General features: G+C 43.1%; 1 protein-coding gene across 2 annotated transcripts in view; it reads left to right on the top strand.

Annotated features, from left to right (window-relative positions):
• The window catches only part of CFAP418 (cilia and flagella associated protein 418), a 165,903-nt gene that overhangs the window by 113,017 nt on the left and 25,026 nt on the right, over positions 1-27,860 (top strand). The window contains exons 4-5 of one of the 2 annotated variants that reach the window (XM_086966025.1): positions 5,648-5,713; positions 16,776-16,871. In XM_086966025.1, the coding sequence (XP_086822151.1) occupies positions 5,648-5,713; positions 16,776-16,871 (162 nt within the window). The remainder of the gene's footprint in view (positions 1-5,647; positions 5,714-16,775; positions 16,872-27,860) is intronic. The other variant, XM_086966026.1, reaches the window with a different exon arrangement.

Below are 27,860 nucleotides of genomic sequence, written 5' to 3'. Positions count from 1 at the left end.
AGAAGAGAAGGGACGCAGGGGAATGCATGAAGCTAGAATAGATAGTTCAACGTCCATCAAGTACATTTAGTCGTGGTAAATGTGTTTTTTAGTTTCATTCCATTCATAAGGTATGGGGGAAGCATGCACTGCTCCTGTTTGTGAAGGAAGTCCGCACTGCTATCTGTACTGCTCATGTCTTGTTTTGACTCCAGTGGTATGCCCTCCTTACTGTGACGTTCCTGGTCTGTGTATTATTGAACCTTGCACTGCTCCCATCCAGGCTGTCCATGTTTTTCATGAATACGCTGAAATATGGTCATATAAACAAGCCACGTAACTGTTGATTTTGTCAGTGCTTGTTATGTTGTGTGGAGAAAGAATTGGGGATTACAGAGATTGAATCATGTTTAAACAGTAAAGGGCTCCTCTAGCCCAAACTCCGTTTTTTTTATAAGGAATGGCAAGATTTCGCTCTTCGGTATCAGAAAAGCCCTCTGCTCCATATGTAGGAAGCACCTTGTGTGCCTTGTTTCGGCAGTGGGTTCTTTTAATTGAATTTAAGCCTTAAGACTGGAGATCAGCCTTGGCAAACTCTAACTTCAGATCTTGGAATACTAGTCAGTGTGACACTAAGACCTGCTCGAAGATGGAGGGTGCATTTTTACTTCTGAGAGTTGGCTTCTTGTAACAAGCTTTAGCAAACCCAACAGGTCTTGCCTTTGCAAGAGTTATTGGCTTTGCCAATGTGTTTTGGCCGTGTTGTACACCAGCATTGCTGCAGTTCAGCATGAATAAAGTTAGTGGCATAAAAGAGAGTGCAGTGGAGTATCATAGAGTGGAGTGGATTGGAGTGGAGTGGCGTGGAATGGTGTAGAGTCAAGTGGTGTGCAGTAAAGTGGAGTGTTGTGGAGTTGCATGGCGTGGGATGGCATGGAGTGTTGTGAAGTTTTGCGGGGGGATTAGAGTGTTGTAGAATGGAAGGGCATAGAGTGGACTAGAGTGACAGAGTGGAGTGATGTATAATGGAGTGGAGTAGCATAGAAGTGTGGAAGGGCTTAGAGTGTTGTGGCTTGTCGTAGAGTGGTGTAGAGTAAATTGTTTCAGAGTGGAGTGGAGTGGCGTAGAGTGCAGTGTTGCAGAGTGTATTGACGTAGAGTGCATTGGCGTAGAGTGGTGCAGGGTAGAATGCAGCAGTGTATAGTAGAGTGGTGTGGAGTGCATTGGCATAGAGAGAGTTGTGCAGAGTAGAATAGATTAGCTTAGAATGCATTGGTTTTGAGGAAAGTGGTGTAGAGTGCAGTGGTTAAAGAAGAGTGACACAAAGCACAGTGGAGTAGAATGGTGTACAGTGGTGCAGTGTAGATTGCAGTGGCATAGAGTGGAATGGCGTTGTTTCAGAGTAGAGGGGCGTGGCGTGTAGTGAAGTGGTGTGGGGTAGAGTGCAATGTTGCAGAGTGGAGTGGCCTACACTGGAGTGGTGTTGAGTGCAGTGGTGCAAAGTAGAGTAGCTAAGAGTGCATTCGCATAGAGTAGGGTAGAGTGAAGTTGCCTAAAGTGAAGTGGCATAGAGTAGAGTGGTGCAGAGTAGAGTGGTTTAGAGTGCATTTGCATAGACTAGACTGAATGGCCGGAAAGTGAAGTGGCATACAGTGGAGTGCAGTAACGTAAAGTGGAGTGCTGCAGAGTACAGTGCAGTGGCGTTGAGTGTGCATGGTGTGGTAACACACTGCCATTACAGACAACAGAACTTCAATTGAAATGCCCATTATATTTGCACAAACATACAGTTTTACTGCCTAAACTATGCAGAGCACAAGCGAAAATGTGTGGAAATCTCATCATCTAGAGTATTGATTTTAAATTGTGGTTTCCTAATTCGGATACAGGCTTAAATATCTGACCAGTTCATTTACAGAGATTTAAATGTTGTTGTGTGCTGGAAAAAATAACACAGTGGAGCCTTCCTACAGCACACCCACAGTAGCCATCATGATTGTCGCATAAATCCTCTCACTTTGAAGTCGGAGAAAGAAAAGTAAACCGCAAACTTTCCAAATGTCCCCAAGATGTCTTTAGCAAACTGTCTGGTTGGCTTCGACCTAAAAAGGGAGGCAATATTATGCCTGTTGTAATCGCAGAACCTAGTCGTACCTCGAGGTGGAAGTTGTGACACTTGGTAAAAATAAAAAAATTTAAACTCCTTTCTTAACCTAGCTCGCTAATACCATATGGCGGCTATGGCCACTAGTGAAGATTTGAACGGTTTGTCTTTGGCCCATTCCCAAATTATAAAGCTGGACATTTCATATGGCAGCTATTGTCACTTGTGGAATCATTTGTGTGACTTATCTTTGAGATATTCGAAAATGTAATTGTTAATCATAAGCTCGCACATTTCACAACCAATGAATCGGAATGGTCGAATACTTTCCACAACATCTTCTACATCCTATACTAATTTTCTAAAATAAATAATGACCTATTGCTACCTTCGACCGCTTTGCCCTCTACTTTCAATATGTGTCTAAATGTATTTTCCTTTTACACTTGCAAAGTTGAGGCTGTCATGGGACATAGGAACTTGTGGAGCTCTTTCAATCATCTTCCTATTTTTCACTGTATCATGTTCTGCTACTAAAATGTGGCAGCACATTTTGTTACTGGATATAAGCGATGTGAACACGTTTCCCCAAATCTCAAGAGACTGTGGGCAAATTCACAAAAGCATTGATGAGTACATTTCACTGTGAATCGGCCCCAAAATTTCAACTCCCTATTAGTAAAAGTGCAGGCAGGGTACAGTCATTTCTATTTCTACAAAATGTATATGAATATTCCCATTTTAGATCTTTTGGGGCCAATTCATTAAAACATGTAATAGCATGTAAAAGTACTACAGGAATATCACTTTACCCACTACAAAGTGCCTTTGTGAATGTGCCCCAATATTGGCTACCCATTGAAGTTACGTCTACTTACGAAATGGTGTGCGATACACAGAGGTGTGCCTCAATATCTGATTAAAAGACGATCATCTCAGATTCCATATTTCTGAGAGATAGCTTGCCAACTCTCCTTCTCGAACCACCAGCATTGAAAAGCAGAGGACTGTGATAGTTTTACTCTGGATATGCAGTTAAAATGTAGAGAGCTCATTATCTCTTTACTCTGCACTACTGCTTCTCACGTGATGTTTAAGAAAGATCTCATACTGCCTCTCTTTGGTCCTCACTTGTAATCTGAACTATTCAAGTGTCTTGTTAACTGTTTTAAATTGAATTGTTCTAACACTTTCTTTTTATCAACTGATCGATTTTCTCTAACCTCTGTGCACTTAGTGTGACATAGATTGTCTGTTCCTTGGTTTTAGTACAAACCGCACTTTTTGATCCATGAATTCGGCAGGCTGAGCATAATTTGGTCACCGTTATCCCGAATCTGAGCCTGCTCTACAATGGCTTCGTTCTTTGCAAAGAGTGAGCCTCTGGACATGTTTATCCGCATTAACACTTTTTCTGGAGAGGTACACAAGGATCCCTGTACCACTATCCTGTTGAATAAGAAACATTATGTACTCCCAACAACCGTGGATTTGGCAAATTCTTAAAATACCTCATGCTCACTTCAAGTATATGTAACCAATTACATGGTTCAACTTAATTGTACTTAATCTTCCCTGTACACCCTTGCAAACTTACTTCAGCTCAACTTCATTAAATGCTTAAATCGGTCATAATGACATACACTGCGCCTAGTTACCTGTTGACATATTTAGTATTTTGTTTATATCAAGTTTACCTTCTGAACCATACATGTACAGGTAATACTCGCTTAACAAAAAATAAGTTACTTGGATCAGAAAAAGCATCAAAATTATCACAAAGATATATACATATAAAAGTGTCCGTTATATACATCAATTGTTTACACATAAAAAAAATAGAAAAGTGTCCAACATGTATCAGTCCTTATATCAAATCTTCAATTCCCTTTTTCTCAAAAAGTCAATAGGCAATAAGGGGTGGGGGCAATAACTTTCAAACTTGCCCCAACTAAATGTTAGGTGATCAAGGCCATTTCTCTGAGTTGGATTTCTACCATTATGGGACTGGTCTCCCTCAACCCACTTGTATACGCTGAAGCGGGTCGACCTGCTGGACGGGGCTGCCTTTCTGGCAAAGGTCTTCCTCAAGGCAAATAATTTTGATGTAGGACACTACAGTAGGAACAGGAAAACCAGTCGGTGTCAAAACAATGGTTCTTCAGAAGTATATGTAAAGGATTGAGGAAATTCCAATAAATACATCAGTTGTATTCTTTTTTTTTAATTCGTAAATATGTTGCTGAGTAGAGACATGGGGCCCGGTGCAGTTGTACCTATTAGATAAAAGGGCAGAATGGTACTTTTTCCAACTTCCAACAAGCAAGTACTGAGTATAACTTTTTGGTTTACCTTCATATGGTAGTTATTTGAACAGCGTCTTATTATGCTGCGTAACATGGGGCCTATGAAACGAGCATAGATAGTGATCAGTGTATTATCCTCGGTGAGAGGGGCATCCGGAACGGTTGTCTATGCGGTCTTTCCCTTTTTTGCTTAAGACATCCTTTGGTCCTCCTTTCCGGATTACTCTTCTCCCTCCGCTTGAAACAATTCTTCACAAGCTGTTGTCGGAAGTATTCAATCCTCCTTGCTAGAAATGCGCACCCCGCCCTCATCGAATGCAGCGGATCCCCATCTTGTGGGCCTGGCTCATCTTTAGTTTGTTTCCAGGTTTGTGATTGCTCTGCATCACGTGACTTCAGGAAGCACAGGATTTGTAGTTAGTCAGGTCCATGTGTATGCCGAAAGAGTACTTGGTTAAAGTGCTACGCTGCGCAATTTGCGGAATTGCTGCACAGCAGGTCCCTCCTTTTATTCCTGAACTGGATACATCCTGATGATAACCCCTTTTTAATGTCTCCAATAAACCTATTCATAACGTTCAGATCATTTTAGTTATTTCTGTTTGGATTGTGCAGAATTGTGCTCCAATCTATTAATATTCTAATCAAAGTAACTGGCTTTGAAAATCTCCATTGCGTGTTGGGGTAAGTCTTGCACCTTGAAGTACAGTTCTGTTTGAATGATCCTTTTATCCCTGCGTTCATTCCATCACAGTTAAGGCAATGGGTTAACCTCCTGTTCTTTTGTAGCAAATACACTTTGGATATCAGTCCAAGAGCAGACGCTCCAGTTTGGCAGGCCATCGTGGGAAATAATAATTCTGGAGTCTTTTGTTGCTGCTTCACTTTCTTCTTCCATACATTGTATCTTTCTGTCTTAAGAATGTTTTTATTAGTCTCGAGGTGAGGCATTCCAAGGAATTCAGCATGGCGAGTCTAGCATTCTTAGCCCTCCAACCTACCTTCCTCCAAGTCTAATCCACTTTCCCCACTCTGTAGTCCATGTTCGCATCATGGGAGTATATCAGGAAAACGGAAATTAACCCGAGACCAAGGCACAGAGGTTTGTGAGGGAATGACCAAGGCACTTGCCCATGCTTGCACTTGGGAGAACATTCCCTCAGTGTATTGGATAGGACTGTATGAAAGTAGTTCAAAGTAGCCACAGTGTGGCGTTTGGGACTGCCTCTGTTAACTCTGTCTTCTTGAATCATTTCAGATGTTGCCCAGTCTACCTTGGCGGAAGCTCTGTACCTTTTGGTCTTGGAACAAATATTTCACAGAGGTATGAAATCTGAAGTATAAACAATATTCTTCATTTTATGGCAGGCACCTTTCTACTAGAATAAATGCCTACGTTGTAACTCTTTACCCTTGTTTTACCCAGGACAATGATAACCGCTAATTTGCATAAAACGATTTCAGAAAATGAAACTGAAATTGTGAAGACTGTACTCTTTTTGCATCTGGGGACAAATAAAAGATACTAAGCATGTGTGGGGAAAAAACCTGGACGAGTCCTTTTTTCACAGTGTTTGCAACTTGTATAATACGGAATGGGTCAAATTTTGCTAAAGTCTGTATTGTGTAAAGATTTTTCTTTCACAGCAAACATTGAAAACTGAGAACTAGTATTTTATACGTATTGCACTGTTTATAATTCGTTTTAACTGTGGTTGAGAGATTTTAACAGATATCATAGCCCTTGAACAATTATGTTAATTTAGTTTGTCTAATGTTTTTCTTTTATTGTAGTGTGAAAGCCTTGGTCAAGCCTTAGTGTCCAATGAACCATAACCAAAAAGCCTCTCTGCTTTCCTTGTACTTATTCCCCAGGTACATATGTGCCTACCTGCTTTACATATTACCTGCTGTACATATTTTTTCCTAATGAATTCTTGCAGAAAAACCAATCCGATAGTTCACTGAGATAGGTATCTGCCTGGAGAATTCCGGGCTTGAATCCCAACTGTGCCAAATTAGCCTTTTATTATTTTGGCATTGGCAAGGTGAGTGTCGTTGAGTTGATTAATAACCACAATTATTCCCATCTATAAGGAGAATTCAGTTTATGACTTGTATTTGCTGATGAGGCAGGTAAGTAAGTCAAGCATTAGCTGCTGCGATATGTGTGTGTTGGGACAGAAACATCCCCTGCAAGACGACGGGCATGCATGCCTGACCTAAGTGCCCCAACTGCATGGAAATATGGACCCTTTGGTCATGTGCAAACACGGGTCACGCATGTGCATCATGACCAAGGCCTGGCTTCTGGTAATTTAGCCTTGTTAGACGGGGAAGGGCGCACCAAACACTACCCTCATAATGGTAAAAAGCTACTGCCCTTACTGGGAGTTAAGTGACACGCGCATAGTGGTGGCAGCATACCCTATTTGTGTCCAATATAAATCAGTAGTGTGTTTAGTAGGCCTTTTTACCTGTGTCACTGGAGTGGTGCCTACTGGCCCATTTAAAGTTCCAAGGCCTGCCTGGATTGTGTGTTGTGACGAACAACACATGGTACGTGTGTGCCTGTGGATGGTACATGACATGGAGGTCTGTGGGTTCCATTTTTGGAAACAGAGGGCCTGGAAAGGCTAGTGGAGGTGAGGACGGCCACCCCCAGACACGAGATGTGAGGTGGGACCACGCACACACTGAAGGAACGAGAGTAGGGCATCCTGTGCACATATGAAAGGTCTCTGATTCCTGGAAGAGTTACTGGTCAGAGGGGCTTGGGCTCATTGTCAGGGAGAAGGTAAACCTAGTAAGGTTGGCACTGTGGACCATGAACTCTTGATATGGCCTTGAACCTCTATGATACATATTTCAGTACAAGCTACCAGCCAGGTGTGTCCCCTCCCGGTACTCCTTTGGTCTGTGTTGTGGGTCATGCAAAACTGGAGCCACTCCCTGCCGTGGAAGACTGTCCCTTTAACAAAGGGCAGTGCAGAGGAGAGAGCACTTCAAAGGACCGGACACCCATAACCTGAGGTTTAAAGGATCATACACTAAATCACATTTGAGTCTGGATCTCGCCTGTAAAGGTGGAAACATGAGTCCCTCACTTTGCTCAATAGCTTATACAGAGGCGAAGACCACCAAGACTTCTAGCTACTGGAATCAGGGGGACTAAGGTCTGCAAGTCTCCCTGCTGGATGAGGCACCATCGCTGAGGATCAAGACCACTTGCCCGGAGCCTGGAGCACCAGCCTTCTGCCTGCTTTGCAAGATCAGTGGAACTAGTGAGAAGGAGAGAGCATGGCAGGAGTGAGACCCAGCAGGATCCTGCAGAGTGGATACTGGTGTGCAAAGTGGGACGCCCAGCCTGGTCGGCACCGTTGCTGCAGCACAAGTATGCCACCCCTGTATGGCAGTTGGGGCCCACATTGAATTAAGCGCTGTTGCCATTTTGAGACACTAGTCTGTGACCCAACCCCCTATTTGCCAGCTGGGGGTCCACCATGAAGTGAGGACGGGCACCCATGTGCAGAGCCAACCAGTGACCCCAAGCAGGACTGTTTGCCAGGCTGCTACAAGGAACACTTATTGATTGCAAAGAACCCTGGAGGAGGACGTATGACATCAAAGCGAGCCACCCAGAGACTGAAGGATGCCCGACGCGTCTTCAGGAAGCAACCGCGAGAGGTAATGGACTCTCCGCATTAGGGGACCGAAGCACGCTGAGAGCCACACCAGTCCTCCTGCACTTGCCAGCTGCCATCATGCCTGGTAAGTCTGTTTGACCTGCATGCCTGTTTGGTACTCGTACAAACTTAGCATTAAAGATGACTCTTAATGCAAAACATAGCTTTTGTCTCATGAAGACTAGCGTGGGCCTCTTCTGGGAGTCTCTTCCAGACCCATGCTACCACTGAGTCAAGTGGCGAAAACGGGTAGTACTTGGCCCAGTTACTCAGGACCTATAGTAGTTGGGGCAACGGGAGTTCAGTAGCAAAGGGTCTCAACACCCGCGGTTGGGCCCGGTAACTCCTGCTTGCCATGTGATCCTCTGAAAGGGATTTGACAGTGTGAAGCTTAGGAAATGTCAAAGGTATTATAAGTATGTTTCGTAGGAGTATTCCATTCATTTTACCAGCCATCTGTATTACCTTCGTGAGGCTAGAACCACATGCCAGAAAATGATAATCCTCTCCTTCGGGTGTCAAGATTAGATACCCTCCTAAGGGGACTCTGCTTTGTTTTTGCCTTCTGCTGTAATAGGAGACATATAGCTAGAAACATTTACAGATTCACAAACAAACAAACGTTCTCCAAGGCATTCTGTGATCAGTCACTGGACAATAAGTGTGTGGGTGATTGTGCCTTAGCACAAATCTTAATCCTTGATGAGGATTCATCACCAATTATTCTACAAAGTCTACGAAAGCCATGGACATTTTACAGAACGGGAGGCAGAGATGTGGACTACCTATCCTAGTCCGATTGATGCTATGATACCCACTTACTATATTTTAGGAAAAGAAAAACGTTACCAATGTTGCTAGAATTCCATTATAGCAATGGCTCATTATTTGCCATTCGGTGCAATTCATTAATTACCATGACATACTATTAATAAGTTGGTTATATGGATGCTAATAACATTACAGGCAACAGTTTCCCAGCAATAACATGAATATTATGTTAACAGGTTGGCAATGCTCTCCCAGCATCAAAATTAGAAGCAGGTTTAGACCAAGGAATCGATGGCCCGCAACGCGGGACCCAGGGTGGGGGAAGGCAGAAGACTCCACTGTTGAACCTATCACCATGGGCCCCTTGTGTATAACCATTCGTTTGGACAGTTCCCCTTAAGAGATATTCTATTTGGAGACGGCGACTGCCGTTCTACTGTATGTAATATTAGCGCCTTATACTGTTTTTCAAGTTGCATTGTTTTTGTTGACTCCTAGAATGCAGATAACACCCGTTCCCAGCTCTGATTGTGTCTCGCTTACCTAATCCTTTTCAGTTTTCTCCAGGAGGAGTTTTCAACTCCATCTCGCCCAGTGTATGACTAGCCCAACTAATTTCTGTGTGCTAGGGCCTCTGGGGGACTTCCAGGTTGTCTTAATGTTCTATTTGCTAGAACTAGGGCCATAATTAAGAATCTATTGCCCGTTTTACTTTTTTTGTGTAGGGTTATAGACCAGCAAACAACTCTTCGGGTTAAGCAGGACTGACCAGCCTGTTTGTACCAGACTCAATACAATTATGTACCAGTAAGGGGCAACCAGCTGGCAATACCACATCACATGATAAAAACCTTCCTCTACTACACGTCATCTGGTGCATTGAATATTCACAAGTTGGTATATCACTCCAAGGCTCAGAGGGGTTAGGTTAGCTCTATTTAGGACAACAGCAAAGACTTATAAATCACGACAGCTGCGCCAAAGAGTGTCCCAGCGTTAGGAGGTGGAAAAGCTGTTGTTGGAACCTACCATTTTTGCAAACCAGAGTTGGGTGTTCCAGTGTGTTTTCCCAATCCTTGTCGCAGAGACCCTGTCTCAGATCCTGTACTCACCAGATTCTTAGTTTATTACGTTCGCCATTGAAATCGGAGTGCAAACACTACATAAATCGGTAATGATTTTCCTTCCTTTGGCTGATGTCCGTATTGCATGTGACTGGTTGCGATCTAATTCTGCTGAGTCTACAGCCCACTATTGTTGCTTTCTCTTTCAATCCAAAGACCACTTATAAATTCTATTGAACCATATTCAAGATACCTGACACATACCAAATTATGTGGGAACATGGTCTGGATGCAGGCTATTGGTTTCAGTAGCCAGCACAGTTTAAATAAATCCATACTCTCTGAGCAGCAAAGATCTTGGATCCAGCTGTTCTGAGTAACAGTGGGGGAGCCTATTTCGAAGGGAGCTCTTCACGTGAATTTAAAGTCTGAGCCTTGTAAATAGCCGAGATCGACTGTCCAGAGAACAATGTGATTCGTGTTTACTCTGATTTTTAGATTCTGTGTATCCAGAAGATGAGTCTTCAACTATAAATGCTTGTTTTGTGAGCAACACCTGCAAGTAAAAAGCATTTGCAATGCAATAGGTCTCGCATTAGGTTAAGTTTGAGCTATTGGCGTTTCAAATGATAATGTTAGATTTTTTTTTTTTCAACCAGCCGTAGCATAAGTGAGGAAAGAGTGTAGTACCACAGGCAGTTACTAGGAAACCCTGTGGAGTTGTAGAGGGACCTTTATTAGCACAGACGGTACTGCACCATTGCCTTGCTTGGTGGAATTTTATATTACCTCTGCTACTGCTGGAATATTTAAAAGTAAATAAATCTAACAAACATTTTGATTTGCAACATCAATATCTCAAACTGTCACGAATATGTAAGACCTATTGAATTGCAAATGCTTGTTTTTTCCTTCCAGTGAGCACAGCTTCCAGGGAGAAGAGGGAGATAAATAGAGGAGAGTGGCCAGTCCCAGTGGAATATAAAAGATAGGAATGTGTGGGGAGTGAACAGAGGCCGCCGGGAAGGAGGGAGAGGAAGAGGAGGGAGGTACTCGTTATTAACTGGGGCTGGGATAGGGAGCAGCACAAAGCAGTGGACGTTAATCATTTATAGTGAGAGCAGGAGGGCTGGTGGGGAGCTAGGGGGCTGGTTTAGTTATGTAAGGCAGACAGGGCAGCTGTCCGTGGCTTGATTGATCAAGGCGCACTGTCGAATGTTCGAGTAAAGCCTGTTTGGGATAATTAGGTTAAGGGCTAGATTGGAGATAGATTATGGCATGGTTTGGCAGTGGGGGCTAGTAGGTCCGTGGATTAAACTGGAAACGGGGTTGCAAGGTTGGCGAGATTAGGACACAATTAGGTTGTAAAGGGCATGTTGTTTTAAAATTGGGCTAAATACTATTTATAAATACTCAGACTTCCTTAAAATGGTGACATGGGGAGTAATAATTATTTTTGGAATTAGCAGCAAGGGAAGAATGCTTAAAAATGGGGTTGTGGATGGATAGTAAGCTGACCCTTGGTCTGGTGGTAAAGCGTTGTTTTTAGAAGAATCTACATTTTGACATTATCTCGACCGTGCAGAGGAATTAAATGGGTGTAGGAAGAAGAGCAAAGCGCTGCTTCGGGTAAATCTGCAGCAGCGGTTAGGCGCTAGACAGGAGTGTTTATATAAAGGCCTGTGGGTGCATTGCTTACATTACGAAGACAGGCAGGGACTAACCTTGTGATCTCTGCGGTCGCTGGCTGACAGAACAGGGGTCATTTCTAGGCTAAGCGAGCTGTGTCTATATTTTTTCAACAAGAGCCAAAATACAGCCGGATTCTCAGCTGCTGGTTGTGCAGACCTCTTGTACAGTAATAAAATATAGCCATATCAAGAGTGTATCTTTATCTCCCCACTATCTAGGCCTAGTTGCTTTCCCCTTTACCAATCCCCATCGAGGTGGCTCCGACTTCAAAGGACCCGCTCTTACTTTATATTAATGAGGTGGCCATTTTGTATTCCCCTAGTTGACCTGAGGGTGTATTTGTAAAATAGAGACGGGAATGAAAAGCAGTACACATGACGGCAGAGAATCCGACTTGTATATTATTCCATAAGCGGCGCATATATTCTTTTGAATTCAATCAAGTCAGTAAGAGTAAATTTGAGTTTATTCCTTGCCCTTCCCTGACCTCTTACATGTGTGTGTGTGTTTACCATCCTTTCCTCACAGCGACTAGTCTATCCTAAATGACTAACCTACTGATTTGAGTGCCTCCTACGTTTTTGTTCGCTTACTTTGAAAAGCAAATATGAACAGGAGACCTGTACGTAAGCACATATGACACAAAAGGTGCAGAATTCGAAAAGGTACTTTAAGGGCGTATAGTTTCTTTTACGTTACATTGTATTTGTGCAACGGTTGGGTCTTTCTAATCGGTATGTGTTTCGGAAAGAACTGTGATAACTGTACCAAACTGTGGTTACTAGAGTTAGCGAGTCAATCATCGTATGGCTTACAGAGTTGCTGGTACTAAAGAAACACTGTAACACTGTCTATATATCTTACCGAGCTGGAGGTAAGCCACATAGCACCACTGTCACGTCCATGCCTACAGAGAGCCAGCAGGGACGCTGTGGGACCGATGCTCTATCCTCTCTGCTCGCTCCCGACACTATGGTGAGGGAAGAGTGACTCGGACAGTGTGCTCGGGAAAACTGTGAGCAGTCAAACTCTACACTTGGAGCCCAGCCTCCACCTCTAGCAGTGTTCCGGCGGCTCACCACCTTTTTCGGTAGGTGAGTTGTGAACCGATCGCTGTCGCTCCGGATAGGCATCTAGCACCGGCGGGGAATATCGGGTACCGGCTGCACGGAGCTGATGAAGCGAATAACTCAAGTGATGATCCGTCTGAACCCCGGGCACTGCAGGTTCAGGCGGCCACAGCAGTGTTTCCCGCGTACACCAGAGGGTTGATGACCCACCACCATGAGTCTGGGATGTGAAACACTCTACACCCCAGCTGGGGGAAACATCGCTAGAAAAGTTGAATTCCCGGTTTGAAACCTAATTCTAGTCAGAGATCTCTGAAGTTCCCCAATTCTGAAAAGAGCTTCTCCCCAGCTAAGTTGTTTTCTTATGGTCTGGATGATGCCACCTGCTCTGACTGCATTCTCAATGCTATAATCACCTGTGCTGTAAACCCACGGAAGTGCGCATGGTACCAAACTCCGTTCTCTGGTGCTTCAGCGTGACTGCCCCATTCAACAACTAGAAACGCACATAACAAGAATGGGCATCGAGGCTTAGTAAAGCAAAAGCACCGCATGGGAGGACGCTGTGCCGCACTTTGCTAAAGTAGATGCAGCATGACAAACGAATCCCTCACGTAACAAAAATAAACGATGTGGCTGAAAAAGCGAAATCGCCGCCATCTACTGTATGCGGCATGAGAAATGAAACTCATACAATAGTGGACGCCGCCGTAGCTTAGTAGCAAAAGCGCCACCCTGAACTGTAAGAAGTCCCTTACAAAAGCGGTGAAACGCTCGCTAAAGTAGATGCATCATGACAAACTAATGCCTCGCATAACAAAAAAAAGAAAGAAGCCCGCCAATAGTGTGTGCGCGCCACAGCGAGACATGTGCTTTCAATTATCGCGCCCATGTCTGGGCACGATAATTGAAAGCACATGATGGCCGGTGCTCGTAACAGACACCAATAGGCTGTGGGCGGAGCAATGCGCCCGCCTTTGGCCAACTGCATACTGTCTTTTATGAAAAAGACGATCACAAAGGCCAATAGTGGGCCACAAAAGGAAAAGCACTGCACGAGCATTCCTAGGTCAGCTTCTAAAACCTCATTTTTACCTACTAAATGTCTAGCGCGTAGCGTGTAGGGCTGCGCACTGCAACGCTAGGCGCGAGACCTAAAAATGACAAAATAAAGAGCAATAACATAGACACCATAGAAAAAAGTGGTTAAACTAAAAGCAATGATATATACGCGCCAATACCTTACACCATTAGCCATGGCACATTCTTTGTTTACAACAACCAAATAGTATGTTTCTGTTCACAACAGCTGTGAAAGCTAATGCAAGGGGTCAGTAACAATGCGGCAATATGAAAATAAATTGGAACAAGGATCTTAAATCAGCTTTAAAGAAGGGACTCATTTCACATTGCTCCAGTCTTTCCTTGGAGGCCTGAAACATGCCAAATATGCATTCTGTTACACAATCTATTAGGAAGGACCTGAAGACACTTCTCTAAAGAAAACAACATGATGATGCAATATCAGTCCACTTTGGCTTTTAAAAGTCTGCTTCCATTCCATTCACATGTTTACTGTGTCTGATAGGGAGTTCTACCTGCAGATACAATACCTGAGAAAATCCCCAAGTGTCAGACTGGGTGTACAACCATTACAATTTGCGAGTTGCAAATTGCTTCGTTTTGCAACTCACAAAATGTAATTTACAACAGTGTCTCAGACATTGTTTGCGATTCCTTATGGGGTTGCAAGTTGCCTGCCTCGTTAATATTCATGAGGCAGGTGCAATTTGCGACCCCATTGGGAATGGCAAGCACTCCCAGGGATGGTGGCCTGCTGGGGTCAGCAGACCACCATTTCTGTGACTGCTTTTTAAATAAAGCAGTTTTTCTTAGAAATGCAGCCTGCTTTCTTTAAAGGAAAATGGGATGCCTTTAAAAAGAAAAATTTAACGTTTCTGTTTCATTTTTTTAAGAGTAGACAGTGGTCCCTGTGACCACTGCCTGTTCTTAAAAAATATTTTTGCATACATTCACAAAGGGGAAGGGGTCCCTTGGGGACCCCTTCCCGTTTGCGAGTGGCTTACCACCTACTTGAAGTAGGTGGTAAACTGCGACTGTTTTGTGACCGCAAGTGCGGTCGCAAAACAATTGTACATTGAAATGCAACTTGATATTAGGAAGGGTCGCCCTTGGCACGCCCCTTACTAATAGCAAGTCGCAAACCATATTTTACGAGTCAGTAATAGGTTCCCGACTCGTGAAGTAGGGTTTGTACATGCAGCAGACCTATTTTGTGGTCGCAAACGGCCGATTGCCCGTGTCCGCCTGTAAAAAACGGTTGAACATCTGGCCCTTTGTCTTCTGGTGTGGCAGGGAGGGCCGCAAGGGAGGCTGGTTTGAAACCCTGTGGCGCCTGTCACGGCAAATGTCGGTGACTGATCCACACCTCATTTGCCTTTGGTGCCTCAGGCACGACCATGACACCAAGACCTGCCTCAGTTGTCTCAACATGCACCCCGAAGCCTTGAGGGAGCGATCCTTCAAGCTCCCTGCTGCTCTACATGCGACGCTGTGATGGTCTCGATCCCAATCGAGAGTAGGATCCTCGGATCGGTGTCAGTGCCACTCCAATCGCACATCGTTGCGGTCACCGTCGTCTGAGCATTTGTGTTCCACAAATGGAAGAAGAGCTTGCCCCATCCGTCAAAGTCATCCAGTGAGATGAGGGAGCATCTGAATTTGAGGTCTGGCTTAGCGGTTAAACCTGTGCCCGGGCCATCGTCGCACCTCTCGGAGTTTCCAGGAGCCGGAGTGACCCCCCACCACCCCAACTTCAGAAATGTTATCAGGCCGTGCACCTCATATTTGTGTGGTCCGTCCCTACTATTTTTAGGTCATTCCTAGTGGCAGTGCGCAAGCGCTGCAAGGCATGCCGTATTAGCGTATGCACTGGAAGCCCTGCCCACGTTCCCCCTTTATTTGTCAGTGGCTTGTGTCATTGTCCTTCATGAATGCTGGCTTATGATTCGTAAATAGGCTTGTTAGTCCCTCCTTGGTAAGGCCTTGTCTGCATTTGTTACCGCCCATAACAACTGGACATTTTACTTGCCTTGTTGCACGGTCTGCTTTATTTAGTGGGTGAGCACTATTTTGTTTATTGACACTGATGGGGACAACGTTGGCCGCTTTTCTTATAGAGCGCTACGCCACTCTAACTTGCATGCTGAGCGTGGCGCCCGCTTTAGGACACCGCGCTCAGTTTAAAAATATTTTTTTACTTTGTAGTTGAGCGCGGCACCTGCTTCAGGGACACCGCGCTCTGCAATAAAATAGGTATTGCTTTTGCAAAACTTTAAACTATTGGTATTGTAAATGGCAATGCCTTAAAAGGCATTTCCATTTACACTGCCAATAGCTCAAAACTCGCAATTGGGAGACCTATTGCATTTTAAATGCTTGTTTCATTTGTGGTGAAGGGTCTATAAAGCACTCACGTCAAACTTCGCTCCACCTTTATTTTCTCTGAGAAGTTTGTGTGCGTGCGCGCACGTGGGGGAGGAGGTTGGGGGGGTCAATAGATGTATGGTTCTTGTTGTGGTAGAAACGAAGATTTGCTATTGTCGCGGTCCTATTTATTCCTAAGCCTTTTAGATATGAAGGAAGTCGGGGGAAGGGCAGGAGGGGTGGAGGTCAGCTTACAGCTGGTCTCGGGTCCTGTTGTCTGTATATTATTTATAGAAAGGAAATATTCCATGTTCCTATGCTATTGGGTTCTGAGGTCTGAGGCGTAACACATGCCCCTGGGGCCTCCAACCTTCAGAGAGTCCCCTCTCAACCAGAGGCTGAGTATCTCGGAGAAATGGGAGTCTCAAAGACCCCTGTCCACATTTTGCAAGGGGACCCACCCTGTTTCATTATGCCCACCCTGACCGAGGTATTATCTTTGGTCAGTTGATCCCGGTAAAATGTTACTGCAGTCGTATTTACTATAAACCTATAATAATTGTATTACTTAAATCGCTTAATTTAAAAAAACTTGATATGTTGTGCTTACATGTGAAAGCTAGACAGTAAATGACCTTTTCTTTCACCTTGTCCAGAACATGTAGCCGTCTACGTTGCACCGCTTGCGATTTCTCAGTTGCAGCCTACGATGACTATCAGTGGGACAAATCATGTGATTATCTGTTCTTCAGGTATGTTGCAAAAAGTCTTGCATTGAACTGTATTGGAAAATAAATCATTGTTTGCTGTATCATCAAGCATAAATTAAGAAGCCTGCATCCGAAGTAGGGGTGGGCGGAAAATCCGTTCCGCTCGCGGATTTTGCGGATTTTCGGGAAATCCGCAATCCGCGAGATTTGCGAATCTCCCGCAAAATCCGCAAATCCGCGAGCAGCGGATTTTGCTCGCACTGCTCGCACTGTTCGTGTGAGTTCGCGTGAGTTCGCGCCCCGCGAATAAGTGCAAAATTGCAGAAATACGATCTTAGCAAAACTGAAAATAACTACTTACCAGGTTCAAAAGTTCAGGCTCATCATTAGTAGCCATTTCCTGTAGTGCTTCCTGAGGGGCCCCTCCAGAGTTCAGTTGCCAGTTGAAACTATTATGTGACCCTGCTCTGAACCTCAGAATAGTTACACATATGCCACAAAGGTCCTGAATTACAGCTAAGGGAGACAAGCAGGAGCCAGGCTGGAAGTTAAAATCCATTAATCAGCCCCTAATTCATTATTGTCAGTTGGGGCAGGGCAGGTGTTGTAACTAATTTTGCAACAATGAAAGCACTTAGCAAGTGCAAAAGATCACTAATCAGGGCGCACTAAGGAAGCAGGTGCCAGCTAAAAAAATATTCTGTGACACATTAATCAGCCCCAAATTAATTCAGGTCACTTGAGGCAGGGAAGGTGTGCTTTGCTTTGCCGAAAATAATGTACACTGGACAACCAGAGGGTGTGGTGATGAAACAGAGGGTGGCATGGGTGGGCCAGAGGGTGGCATGAGTAGTCAGAGAGTGGCAGTGGTGACAGAGAGTGGCAGTGATGAAGAAGAGTGTCCCAAACAGGCTGGACACGTAGAAACAACAAGTTCGCGAAACTTGCGACCCGACAGGTAAGTTCGCAATTTGCGAAAGTGTACAAAACCCTCGCGAACTGGCAGAAACACGGGCGAACACAAAAAAAAAATCCGCAAATTCGCGGGAATTCGCGGATTTTGCGGATTGCAAATCCGCAAAATTCGCGAACGCGAGATCCGCAAAATTCGCTCATGCCTAATCCGAAGGCTGATTTATTATTGGATGCAGATAGTCAGAGGCACAGATACAATAAACTTGCAATTGTCGCCCCTATGTCGACTTGCAGATAGGACGGTCCTTCCTCAACATGGGAAAGCTCACTGTGGTAAAGACAATCTCCCCTCTCGCCTAATATTCGCCTTGAGAGGCACTGGTGGTGCAAGAATGGGATCACTGACATAATATCGAGGGACATAATATCGACTACCAAAAATATCGGCGACAAAATATCGACAGACAGAATATCGACTTTGTATCTACAAACTGGTAAATACAAAAATATCGAGTAAAAAAAATAGTTTGCAAAAATATAGTTTGTAAAAATATCGACTTTATTAAAAAAAATGTTAAATTTAATTAATATTAAAAATTATTTACTAACGCGGCGTGAAACTTCGCTCCTCCGTAGCGACTAAGTTTCATGAAGCTGGGGACAGCTTAAACTTCTTAAAATCCGGATCTGAAGAGATTTCCAGGCGTCGGAAGGCTGGAGCTGCCTGTGTGAGTCTTTTGAGCAGCCTCGAGCCCTGCATGAACGAAATGTGATCCTATCCGTTACTCCCGTGTGTGAGTGGCGGGACGGAGGCGCTGAGCTATCGGAAGGATCATCGGCTGCGAAGATGACGGCCCTGGGGCTCTGAAGGACACCCTAACCGAGTGCTTTCAACTTAGAGAGCAGGCATAAGGCTGTGGGGGTGAGTACATGGATCGGAAGGGACCCTCACTGAGAGCACGGGATTAAACACCGCTAAGGGAACTGTTTAGGTCCTGGTCACGGAGCACTCAAAATGGCAGGGAGCCGGTGTAGTCTAACTCACTACAGGAAGCGAGTGCAGTAAAGGCATCGTATAACCCGAGGCCACACGATATCAGCACCCGAACACCTTTAAGCGTATCTTTCCAGGAACGGAGCTGTAAATGTACACTGTAATGCTCTAAATGTTCTAAATGAACGCCGCTGCTAGAACTACTCCGGGCGTAGATCACACAAAATGGCGGGGCACCCGACATAGCTTAATCTACCGTGGAGGCACTACAACAGCACCCGACCACACCTCTTGACTGAACAAGCGTCACTCGCTAAGTAAGGGGCCACTAAATACAGCTACTGATGGAACTTTGTTGGTTTCAGGCGTAAGCGCAGCGCGTACAAAATGGCGGGCACCAGGCATAGAATCAGAGCCTCATGTTAGTCGCATAATGGAAGCGGCACCCGGCCCGATCACCTGTCACCAGCGCGCTTCAGGTGCGCATGCAATAACCAACAACAACACGTTACTGATAAGCTTTAATAGCGGCGAGCTTATGTGTGGTGAGCTGCTCAATGTTCAAAGCTCAACTCTGCTCCCATTGAAAACCCAGGTCACCTGTAATGGGCTGGTGCTAACACATGTAAAGTGAGTGATGCTATGAGAGACGGAAGATCATTGTGATGCAAATTGTGACTTTGGTGCTAAAAGTGTAATAATTCATTAAAGTGCTGTGACAGCTTGATCGTGAGGCTGAAGCAGGACTAGACAAGCTGAACAAGCCAGGCAAGTGGGCGATCATACTGTAGTGCTGCTAAGTGCTCATACAACTGTTCACCGCTTGAGGTCAGACTAACTTGACGCCCTGAAGAGGACGGAAGAAACATGGGTGATAAGGAAAATAATAAAGGTCTTAAACGCCCTAAGGCTGAACCACCAAACCCGTTATCACCGTTCAAAGGCAAGAAGGACTTCAGTGATGCAATGGATACCATCTTGAGTAGGTTAGAGGAAGTGCGAGATTTGGCTAGGTCTACAAAAGAAGAGGTAGTGGCCGTCAGGCAAGATATTAAAGATATTAACTCCAGAATAACCGAAACTGAGACAAGGATCAGTAGGCTTGAGGACTCAGACGTTAAGACCTGTGGAGCTCTCAAACATCTCACTATAACCTCTGACCACGTCACAAGGAGATTCTCGGAGTTAGAAGACAGAAATCGGAGAGGAAGCCTTAGAATCTTTGGCATTCCAGAAAATTCAGAAGAATCCCATGGTTCATGTATTGCCTTCTTAGAGACATGGTTCGCACAGGCCACCAACCTAACTTTCGCCCAGCCACTGGAATTTGACAGGGCGCATAGAGTCCCAGGCAGGATTACAAAAAGTCAAAAAGGCCCGAGAGCTATCATCTGCAAACCCTTGAGGTTTCAACATGTAGAGCAGATCCTTGCGTTTGTGCGCAAAAGCAACTATGTTCTGTGGAAAGGAAATAAGATCTACATATCACAAGATTACAGTAAAGAAACTGTGGACATAAGGAAAGCATTCCTTGCAATGCGCCCACAACTACGAACATTGGGTCACCAATATGGGTTCGTCGGACCGGCTAAATTCAAAGTGACCATACAAGGAGTATCCCACATATTTTCAGACCCACAAAAGCTCAAGCACCTTCTACATAACTCAGAAGAAGCATGCATGGACGTTTCAGCAACAGAAACGGCAGGAGCGTCTGCCACTGACTAGAAGTGAATATCCTTTCTTCTCACAGGTTGCTCTTTTTTTGCTCTTATGTATTGTATGCCCTACGAACACACTTTGCAGTCCACACATTGCAAAATGTTCTAAGTTTCTGAAGTTGCCATACAATGGTGCGGTAAGTTACCTCACAATAATGCAGCAAAGCAGAGATACCGTAGTCGTTTGTAATAGTAGTGTAAGTCACCATACAACAATACAGCAATATTGTGATTTTCTTCTAGCATGCAACAGCAGAATACGTTACCTTACAATATTACAGCAAATTTCAGATGTTCTGCTACCTTGCTGGAGTAATACTAGTGGTACCTTACTTACATGTTGCATGTTGCAGGTATATGTACTCAGGTACTCAGGGGTACTCCGGTTCTCCATGATCTCTACAGATATTACAAGTTATTGCACTATATGACCTGCCTATGGATGTAGTTGAATGTTCGAGACTTATATGATTCCTTTTGAAATTTAGAAATTTCATATAGTTCCCATCGCATGTCAATTTAAAAATGTTGCTATGGAGGCAAATTCGCTGTTGTTTTTCCTGAATGGCCATGTCCTATTTCTACAATTGGGGTGGGAAGGGTGGGTTGAGGGAGAGGGAGGCGGGAAGTGGGAGGGGAAGGGTTGAAGGGTTGGGTATGGGATGTTTTTTTCTTTTGTTTTTGATCTTAGCTATTATTTTTGCTCTCACTGGTACTTACGCTCACAACTCATACTGGGTGCACACTATGCCCAGAGAATACATGTCGTCACCAGAATGCTCTCAAAACCTAACTTTCAGTATTAAAACCAGCAGTGCCACGACCGGCATACTACTCAAAATGGGGAAGACACAATGGGGGTTGGTGAAGCGATTAAACAAGGAGCCTGTCGCGAACTTACAGAGGAGCGCCCCAAGGACTGACAGATCCAGGCACACATGTTCACCATCTGCCCATAGATGTTTTGATGCACAAACATGATGACACCAACAATTGATACGCCCATAGGGACGACGAAAATAGGTAACTTAAAAATCCTATCCCTTAATGTGAAAGGCTTGAACCAACCTGTTAAGCGACAGAAAATCCTAGACTACCTACGACGTAGGCAGAAAGGTGATATTGCCTTGTTGCAAGAATCGAAATTAGAGACCAAACAATTCCACACACTCAGGAACAAATTTTTTACAGAGGTAGTAGGGTCCGAAGCAATTAAGAAGAAAAATGGGGTGGTAACATTGATCGCTAGGAAGGCTAATGTAGAAGTCATTTCATCAACAACGGATAATAAAGGCAGATGGGTCACGTCTAAATTACTTAAGGATGACACTGAATTCTATGTTACTAACGTCTATGCCCCAAACACATGTGATCTATCATTCTGGTCAGATCTTACAAAACAGATGGACACTATCCCCGACTCAGCTGTACATATTCTCGCCGGTGACTTTAATTTACCGGCTGACCCCACCCTCGACAGGGACCCTAAGAGCCCTTTCCGTAGCAACAAGGCACACAAGTCCTTCACCAAACTCTGTAGCAGATTCCACATGATAGACTCATGGCGTCTACAAAACCCGGATGGGAGGGATTACACGTTCTACTCCCCTCCACATGACTCATTCTCCCGAATTGATTATTTATTTATCACTAAAAATGCCATAGCCAGAATTGCGGACACAAGCATAGAACCGAGGGTTGTCTCCGATCATTCCTGCATTTCACTCACGGTCTCCAATATAAAGCCGACACTCCGCCAATCTTTATGGCGTCTAAACGAAGAAATACTTGGGGACGAGAAACACAGGAATAATATTGAAGTCGCAATAAAAGATTATCTAACAGATAACAAGAGGGGTGACACTACAGACTCCACCCGTTGGGAGGCTCTAAAGAGCACTATACAAGGAGTCCTCATTAAACTTAAATCCGCCATAAACAAAAACTACAACGCAGCGTTGGAGACACTAGAGGCTGACATTTCCGCATTAGAGGCCAGCTATCTGCAGAATAAGACAGACGCGACTCTAAATAAACTCACTAACCAAAAATACGCATACAATAAAATAATAAGTGAAAGGGCTGGGGTGTGGTTGGATAGGAGGAAGCGTTATAAAGTCTGCGAATCTAATAAGGCGGGTAAAGGCCTAGCGGCCTATCTTAAATTTTAAGATACAGAAAAACACAATCAGCTCAATATTAGATGATAAGGGAGTGGCCTGGACTGAGCCCCTCAAAATTTCCGATATATTCAAAGAGTTTTATGAGCGTTTATACGCGAGGAACACTAATGTAGAAAAAGATAAGGTTAAACATTACTTAGACAAATGTGATCTGCCCACCCTCCCAATAGAGGACCGGGAGGTGCTCAACAACCCGATATCACAGTCCGAAGTGGTAGAAGCCATAAAATCGCTACGTTGCGGGAAAGCCCCAGGACCCGATGGGTTTACTGCTAAATTCTACAAATGCTTTTTCTCGACATTGGCCTCACCTTTGCTTTATATGTTCCATGAAATTAACGAAACGGGGGAGGTAAGAGGCACATTGGCGGAAGTTGTTATAGCAGTATTACCAAAAGAGGGCAAGGACCCGAAGCTCCCGAAAAACTAGAGGCCCATCTCACTCATCAACTTAGATTGCAAGCTTTTGGCCTCGATCCTGGCAAACTGAATTCAGAAAATTCTACACAAACTAATCCACCCCTCACAAGCTGGCTTTCTGAAACATAGATTGTCCAGCGACAACACTAGAATATTAGCACACATCCTTGAAAAAGCTAAATTCCTCTCCACTCCCACGCAAGCGATAACACTCGACGCAGAAAAAGCCTTCGATAAGGTAGATTGGACATATCTGCAGGCTGTTTTACATAAATTTAACTTAGGACCATCATTCATAAAAATGGTCATGTCCCTTTATTTCTGTCCCTCGGCCAGGGTTCGAGCAGGAGGAGCATTCTCCTCTTCTTTAAAATTACAACAGGGAACTAGACAGGGATGCCCCCTGTCCCCTTCGCTTTTCCTGTTGGCCATAGAGCCCTTCCGGTACCAAATCCGTAATAACAATAGTATCACTGGAATCGCCTTTAATGACTGCGTTATCAAGCTTACAGCATATGCAGATGACGTCCTAGTCATGTCCGAGAAAGCAGATAAGGCAATACCAGCTCTTATGACCACCATAGAGGAATTTTCTGAAGTTTCTGGATATTCCTTAAATAAAGACAAAACTGAGGTAAAGTTATTGAATAATATAGGCTATAAAGAGATTTTGGGGGATTCTGGCTTAACTTGGCAACCAGATTGCTTTAAATATCTAGGATTGGATTTTGATAAAGACCTAATTATGACACTACGAGCCAATGAAGAGCGCCTCCTAAAGAAAATAACAACATTACTAGATGGCTGGTCTCCTAAGTTCCTATCGTGGTGGGGAGAGCTGAGACCCTAAAGATGATGGTAACACCCTTGGTAAACTATCTGGCGAGCATGCTCCCTATGACGTTCACGGATGACTTCCTGCACAAAGTAGATAAACTGTTCGGTACATTTTTATGGCAGGGGAAGAAGCCCAGGGTATCAATGAAAAAGCTACAGATAGCTAAGGAAAAAGGCGGCCTGGGGCTTCCCAATTTCAGAAACTACCAGACAGCATTCTTGTGCAAGCAAGGAGCATCCTGGTTTGTCGAGGATCCATTTTATGTCCCATTGTGGATAAAGATAGAGAAATCCTTTGTTGGCGATGCTCCCCTCCCTGCACTACTCACCATGGATCTGGCGCACCTCCCTCACTCTAAATACATCATATTAAACACTAGGCGAGCACTTCAAAGACTAGATCAAACACACTCGTCTGGGCCAAAGATAAAAAACACTACCTCCATAGCCTTGTGGCATAACCCTGCTATTCGAATCAATGGGGAATCCCTACACTGGGAATAATGGTCGGCGAAAGGCATAAACATGGTGTCTGATCTATATGACGGACGTTCACCACTCCCCTACTCGGCGATCCAGGCAACGCACTGCCTTGCACCAATGGACTTTTACGCCTTCCTAAAACTGAAAACAGTCCTAGCTACACGTTCACTCAAACCCCTAGAGCCATGGCTTAAACCACAACTATTACGTCTCCAAGCAGCAGGTAATTTCGTGTCAAAAGTCTACAAACTACTTTTCCCAAAAGCCGGGAAAGCCCAAAAACGTAATGAACTAAAATGGGAAGAAGAACCCAACAATACGGGAATTGAACTTGACTGGGACAGAATTCACGCAACAGCTCTTGTGAACAAAGTTTCTCCGATCCTATCACAAACAAAGTTTATGCTGCTTAACAGGGTGTTCTGGACACCTCAAAAACTGTTTAAACTTAACTTAAAGGACAGCCCAAAGTACTGGAACTGTAATCAGGCTGAAGGTGACCTGTCACATATGTTTTTTCATTGCCCTTCCCTAAACAACTACTGGAATAACATTTTCAACTACATAGAACATATTTTTAAAATCAAGCCGCGGAGAGAATTTATCTATGTCATTCTAGGTGCTGTGGACCCAACTGTGACTAATGAGCATGATCGACAACTGCTAGACCTGCTTCTCACCCTGGCATGTAAGGTTATACTGTGTAAATGGAAGAATGCTGGGGAAGTCTCCTTTAAGATGTGGCGAGAATGGGTATCTTGTATCACAGGAGTAGACAATGGTGCCTTACAATCCTCCCCCTGGCGTGCATCCACTAAAAAACTCTGGAAATCTCTGGATGCTTCCTCCTTCGACCCCCGTAGAGGGAGTGCTAGGTTCTCCTACTTGCATGAATGTGACCCGAATATGCTCTGAAAGACATAGTTGATGGCTTGCTTCCTCCCACACTGTAGTATTGCGACACTGACAAGAACTTAGAATGGGCTATATTCGATTTCTTGCCGTTAAGTACCAGTTCATGTGCTATCTGTAACTTATCTTTCTTTTATACTTTATGCTTTATACTTTATTTATTCCCTGTATATTTTGTTCAGTCTTGTAGAACAATTTCATGGCTGTATAGTACAGGTAAAATGTACAGGTATAATGTCATAAATGTACATCTTTGTAATGTTATCCTACACATCATTTGTCAAGTGACTTCAGTGCCAGCAATACCCGTATGTATTGTATGTAGTTTTTGTATTATGCTTTTCATCATTCATTTTCTGTTCATCTTATTTTCCTTTTCTTCAATAAAAACGATTTAAATACAAAAAAAATTATTTACTAAAATATACTTAAAAATACTTAAATTACCTTATAATAATTAATGACATTTATAAAAAAAATGTTTACAATCATATTTGTTAAAACATGTATATATAGTAACATACTATAATTAAAAAATATCCAATATTATTACCGTAGGATAGCGGAAGTGTAAAATTATTATTCCCACTCCAGAGAGTGCAACAGTAGATAAGGCGTTGGATAGCGTAGAGGTAAAAATTACTATTCCCACTCCAGAGAATGCAACAGTAGGGAAAGCGTTGGATAGCGTAGGGGTAAAAATTACTATTCCCACTCCAGAGAGTGCAACAGTAGTGAAAGGGTTGGATAGCGTAGGGGTAAAAATTACTATTCCCGCTCCAGAGAGTGCAACAGTAGGGAAAGCGTTGGATAGCGTAGGGGTAAAAATTACTACTCCCACTCCAGCGAGTGCAACAGTAGGGAAATCGTTGGATAGCGTAGGGGTAAAAATTACTATTCCCACTCCAGAGAGTGCAACAGTAGGGAAAGCGTTGAATAGCGTAGGGGTAAAAATTACTATTCCCACTCCAGAGAGTGCAACAGTAGAGAAAGCGTTGGATAGCGTAGAGGTAAAAATTACTATTCCCACTCCAAAGAGTGCAACAGTAGGGAAAGCGTTGGATAGCATAGGGGTTAAAATTACTATTCCCACTCCAGAAAGTGCAACAGTAGTTAAGGCGTTGGATAGCGTAGAGGTAAAAATTATTATTCCCACTCCAGAGAGTGCAACAGTAGGGAAAGGGTTGGATAGCGTAGAGGTAAAAATTACTATTTCCACTCCAGAGAGTGCAACAGTAGGGAAAGCGTTGGATAGCGTAGGGGTAAAAATTACTATTCCCACTCCAGAGAGTGCAACAGTAGAGAAAGCGTTGGATAGCGTAGGTGTAAAAATTACTATTCCCACTCCAAAGAGTGCAACAGTAGGGAAAGCGTTGGATAGCGTAGGGGTAAAAATTACTATTCCCACTCCAAAGAGTGCAGCAGTAGGGAAAGTAGATACTTCATATATATATATTAATATCTATAAAAAAATAACTTAAAAGTAATTACCAATTTAATATAATATAAAAATTAATTACAAATACTAATTTAATTTAATCATTACAATTAGTTATCTAGTAATACTAATTAATTACAAATTAATAATTAATTATTTTGTAATTAAAAACTTAACAATTAAAATATAATACCCAAACAAATTAACATATGTAATTAGTTATAATTAAATTACTTCCCACCCTATTCCCCTATAAACCCACAACCCACTACAGAAAATAAATTAGTTAAATTAACATAATTAATCAATTAAATAAAATTAATTGTCAATTAAAATGTAATTAATTACAAAATAAAAATTAATTAACAATTAATTATAAACAAATACCAATAAATAAATTTACATATTTAATTAATTATAATTAAATTACTTCCCACTCTACTCCCCTATAAACCCACAACCCGCTACAGAAATTAAATTAGTTAAATTAACATAATTATCAATTAATCAATTAAATAAAATTAATTGGCAATTAAAATGTAAATAATTACAAAATAAAAATTAATTTACAATTAATTATAAACCAATACCAATAAATAAATTTACATATTTAATTAATTATAATTAAATTACTTCCCATCCTATTCCCCTATAAACCCACAACCCGCTACAGAATTAAATTACGCAACATTTAAATAACATTAAATTAATTAATTAAATTACATTATAACATAAATAAACACTTTTAACACATAAAATACACTATAAAAAATTCGATATTATTAAATGTTCGATATGTTTATTAACCTATATTATGTACTTCGATATTTTGACTATATTTTAAAATTCGATATTAAATTACTTACCTTCAAAACGATATTTTTGATGTCTATATTCTGTCCATTCGATATTCTGTCCAGCCTATATTTTGTACTCGATATTATGTCCATTCGATATTTTGTAGTCGATATTTTGTCTGTTTACCGCAAGAATGAGATTTGGGAACTGTGGAGGGAACTCCACTATTTCTTGGTTATAGATTTAAAGTTTATGATAACCTACCTAACCACAGCACTGCGATTTCAACCTTGCCTACCTCCTTCCATTGACGTAGTGAATGAGCTATTC

Source organism: Lissotriton vulgaris, chromosome 4_1 (assembly GCF_964263255.1).
Source record: "Lissotriton vulgaris chromosome 4_1, aLisVul1.2, whole genome shotgun sequence".
Classification (NCBI taxonomy): Eukaryota; Metazoa; Chordata; class Amphibia; order Caudata; family Salamandridae; genus Lissotriton; species Lissotriton vulgaris.
This window is presented reverse-complemented; position numbering and strand designations above follow the sequence as displayed.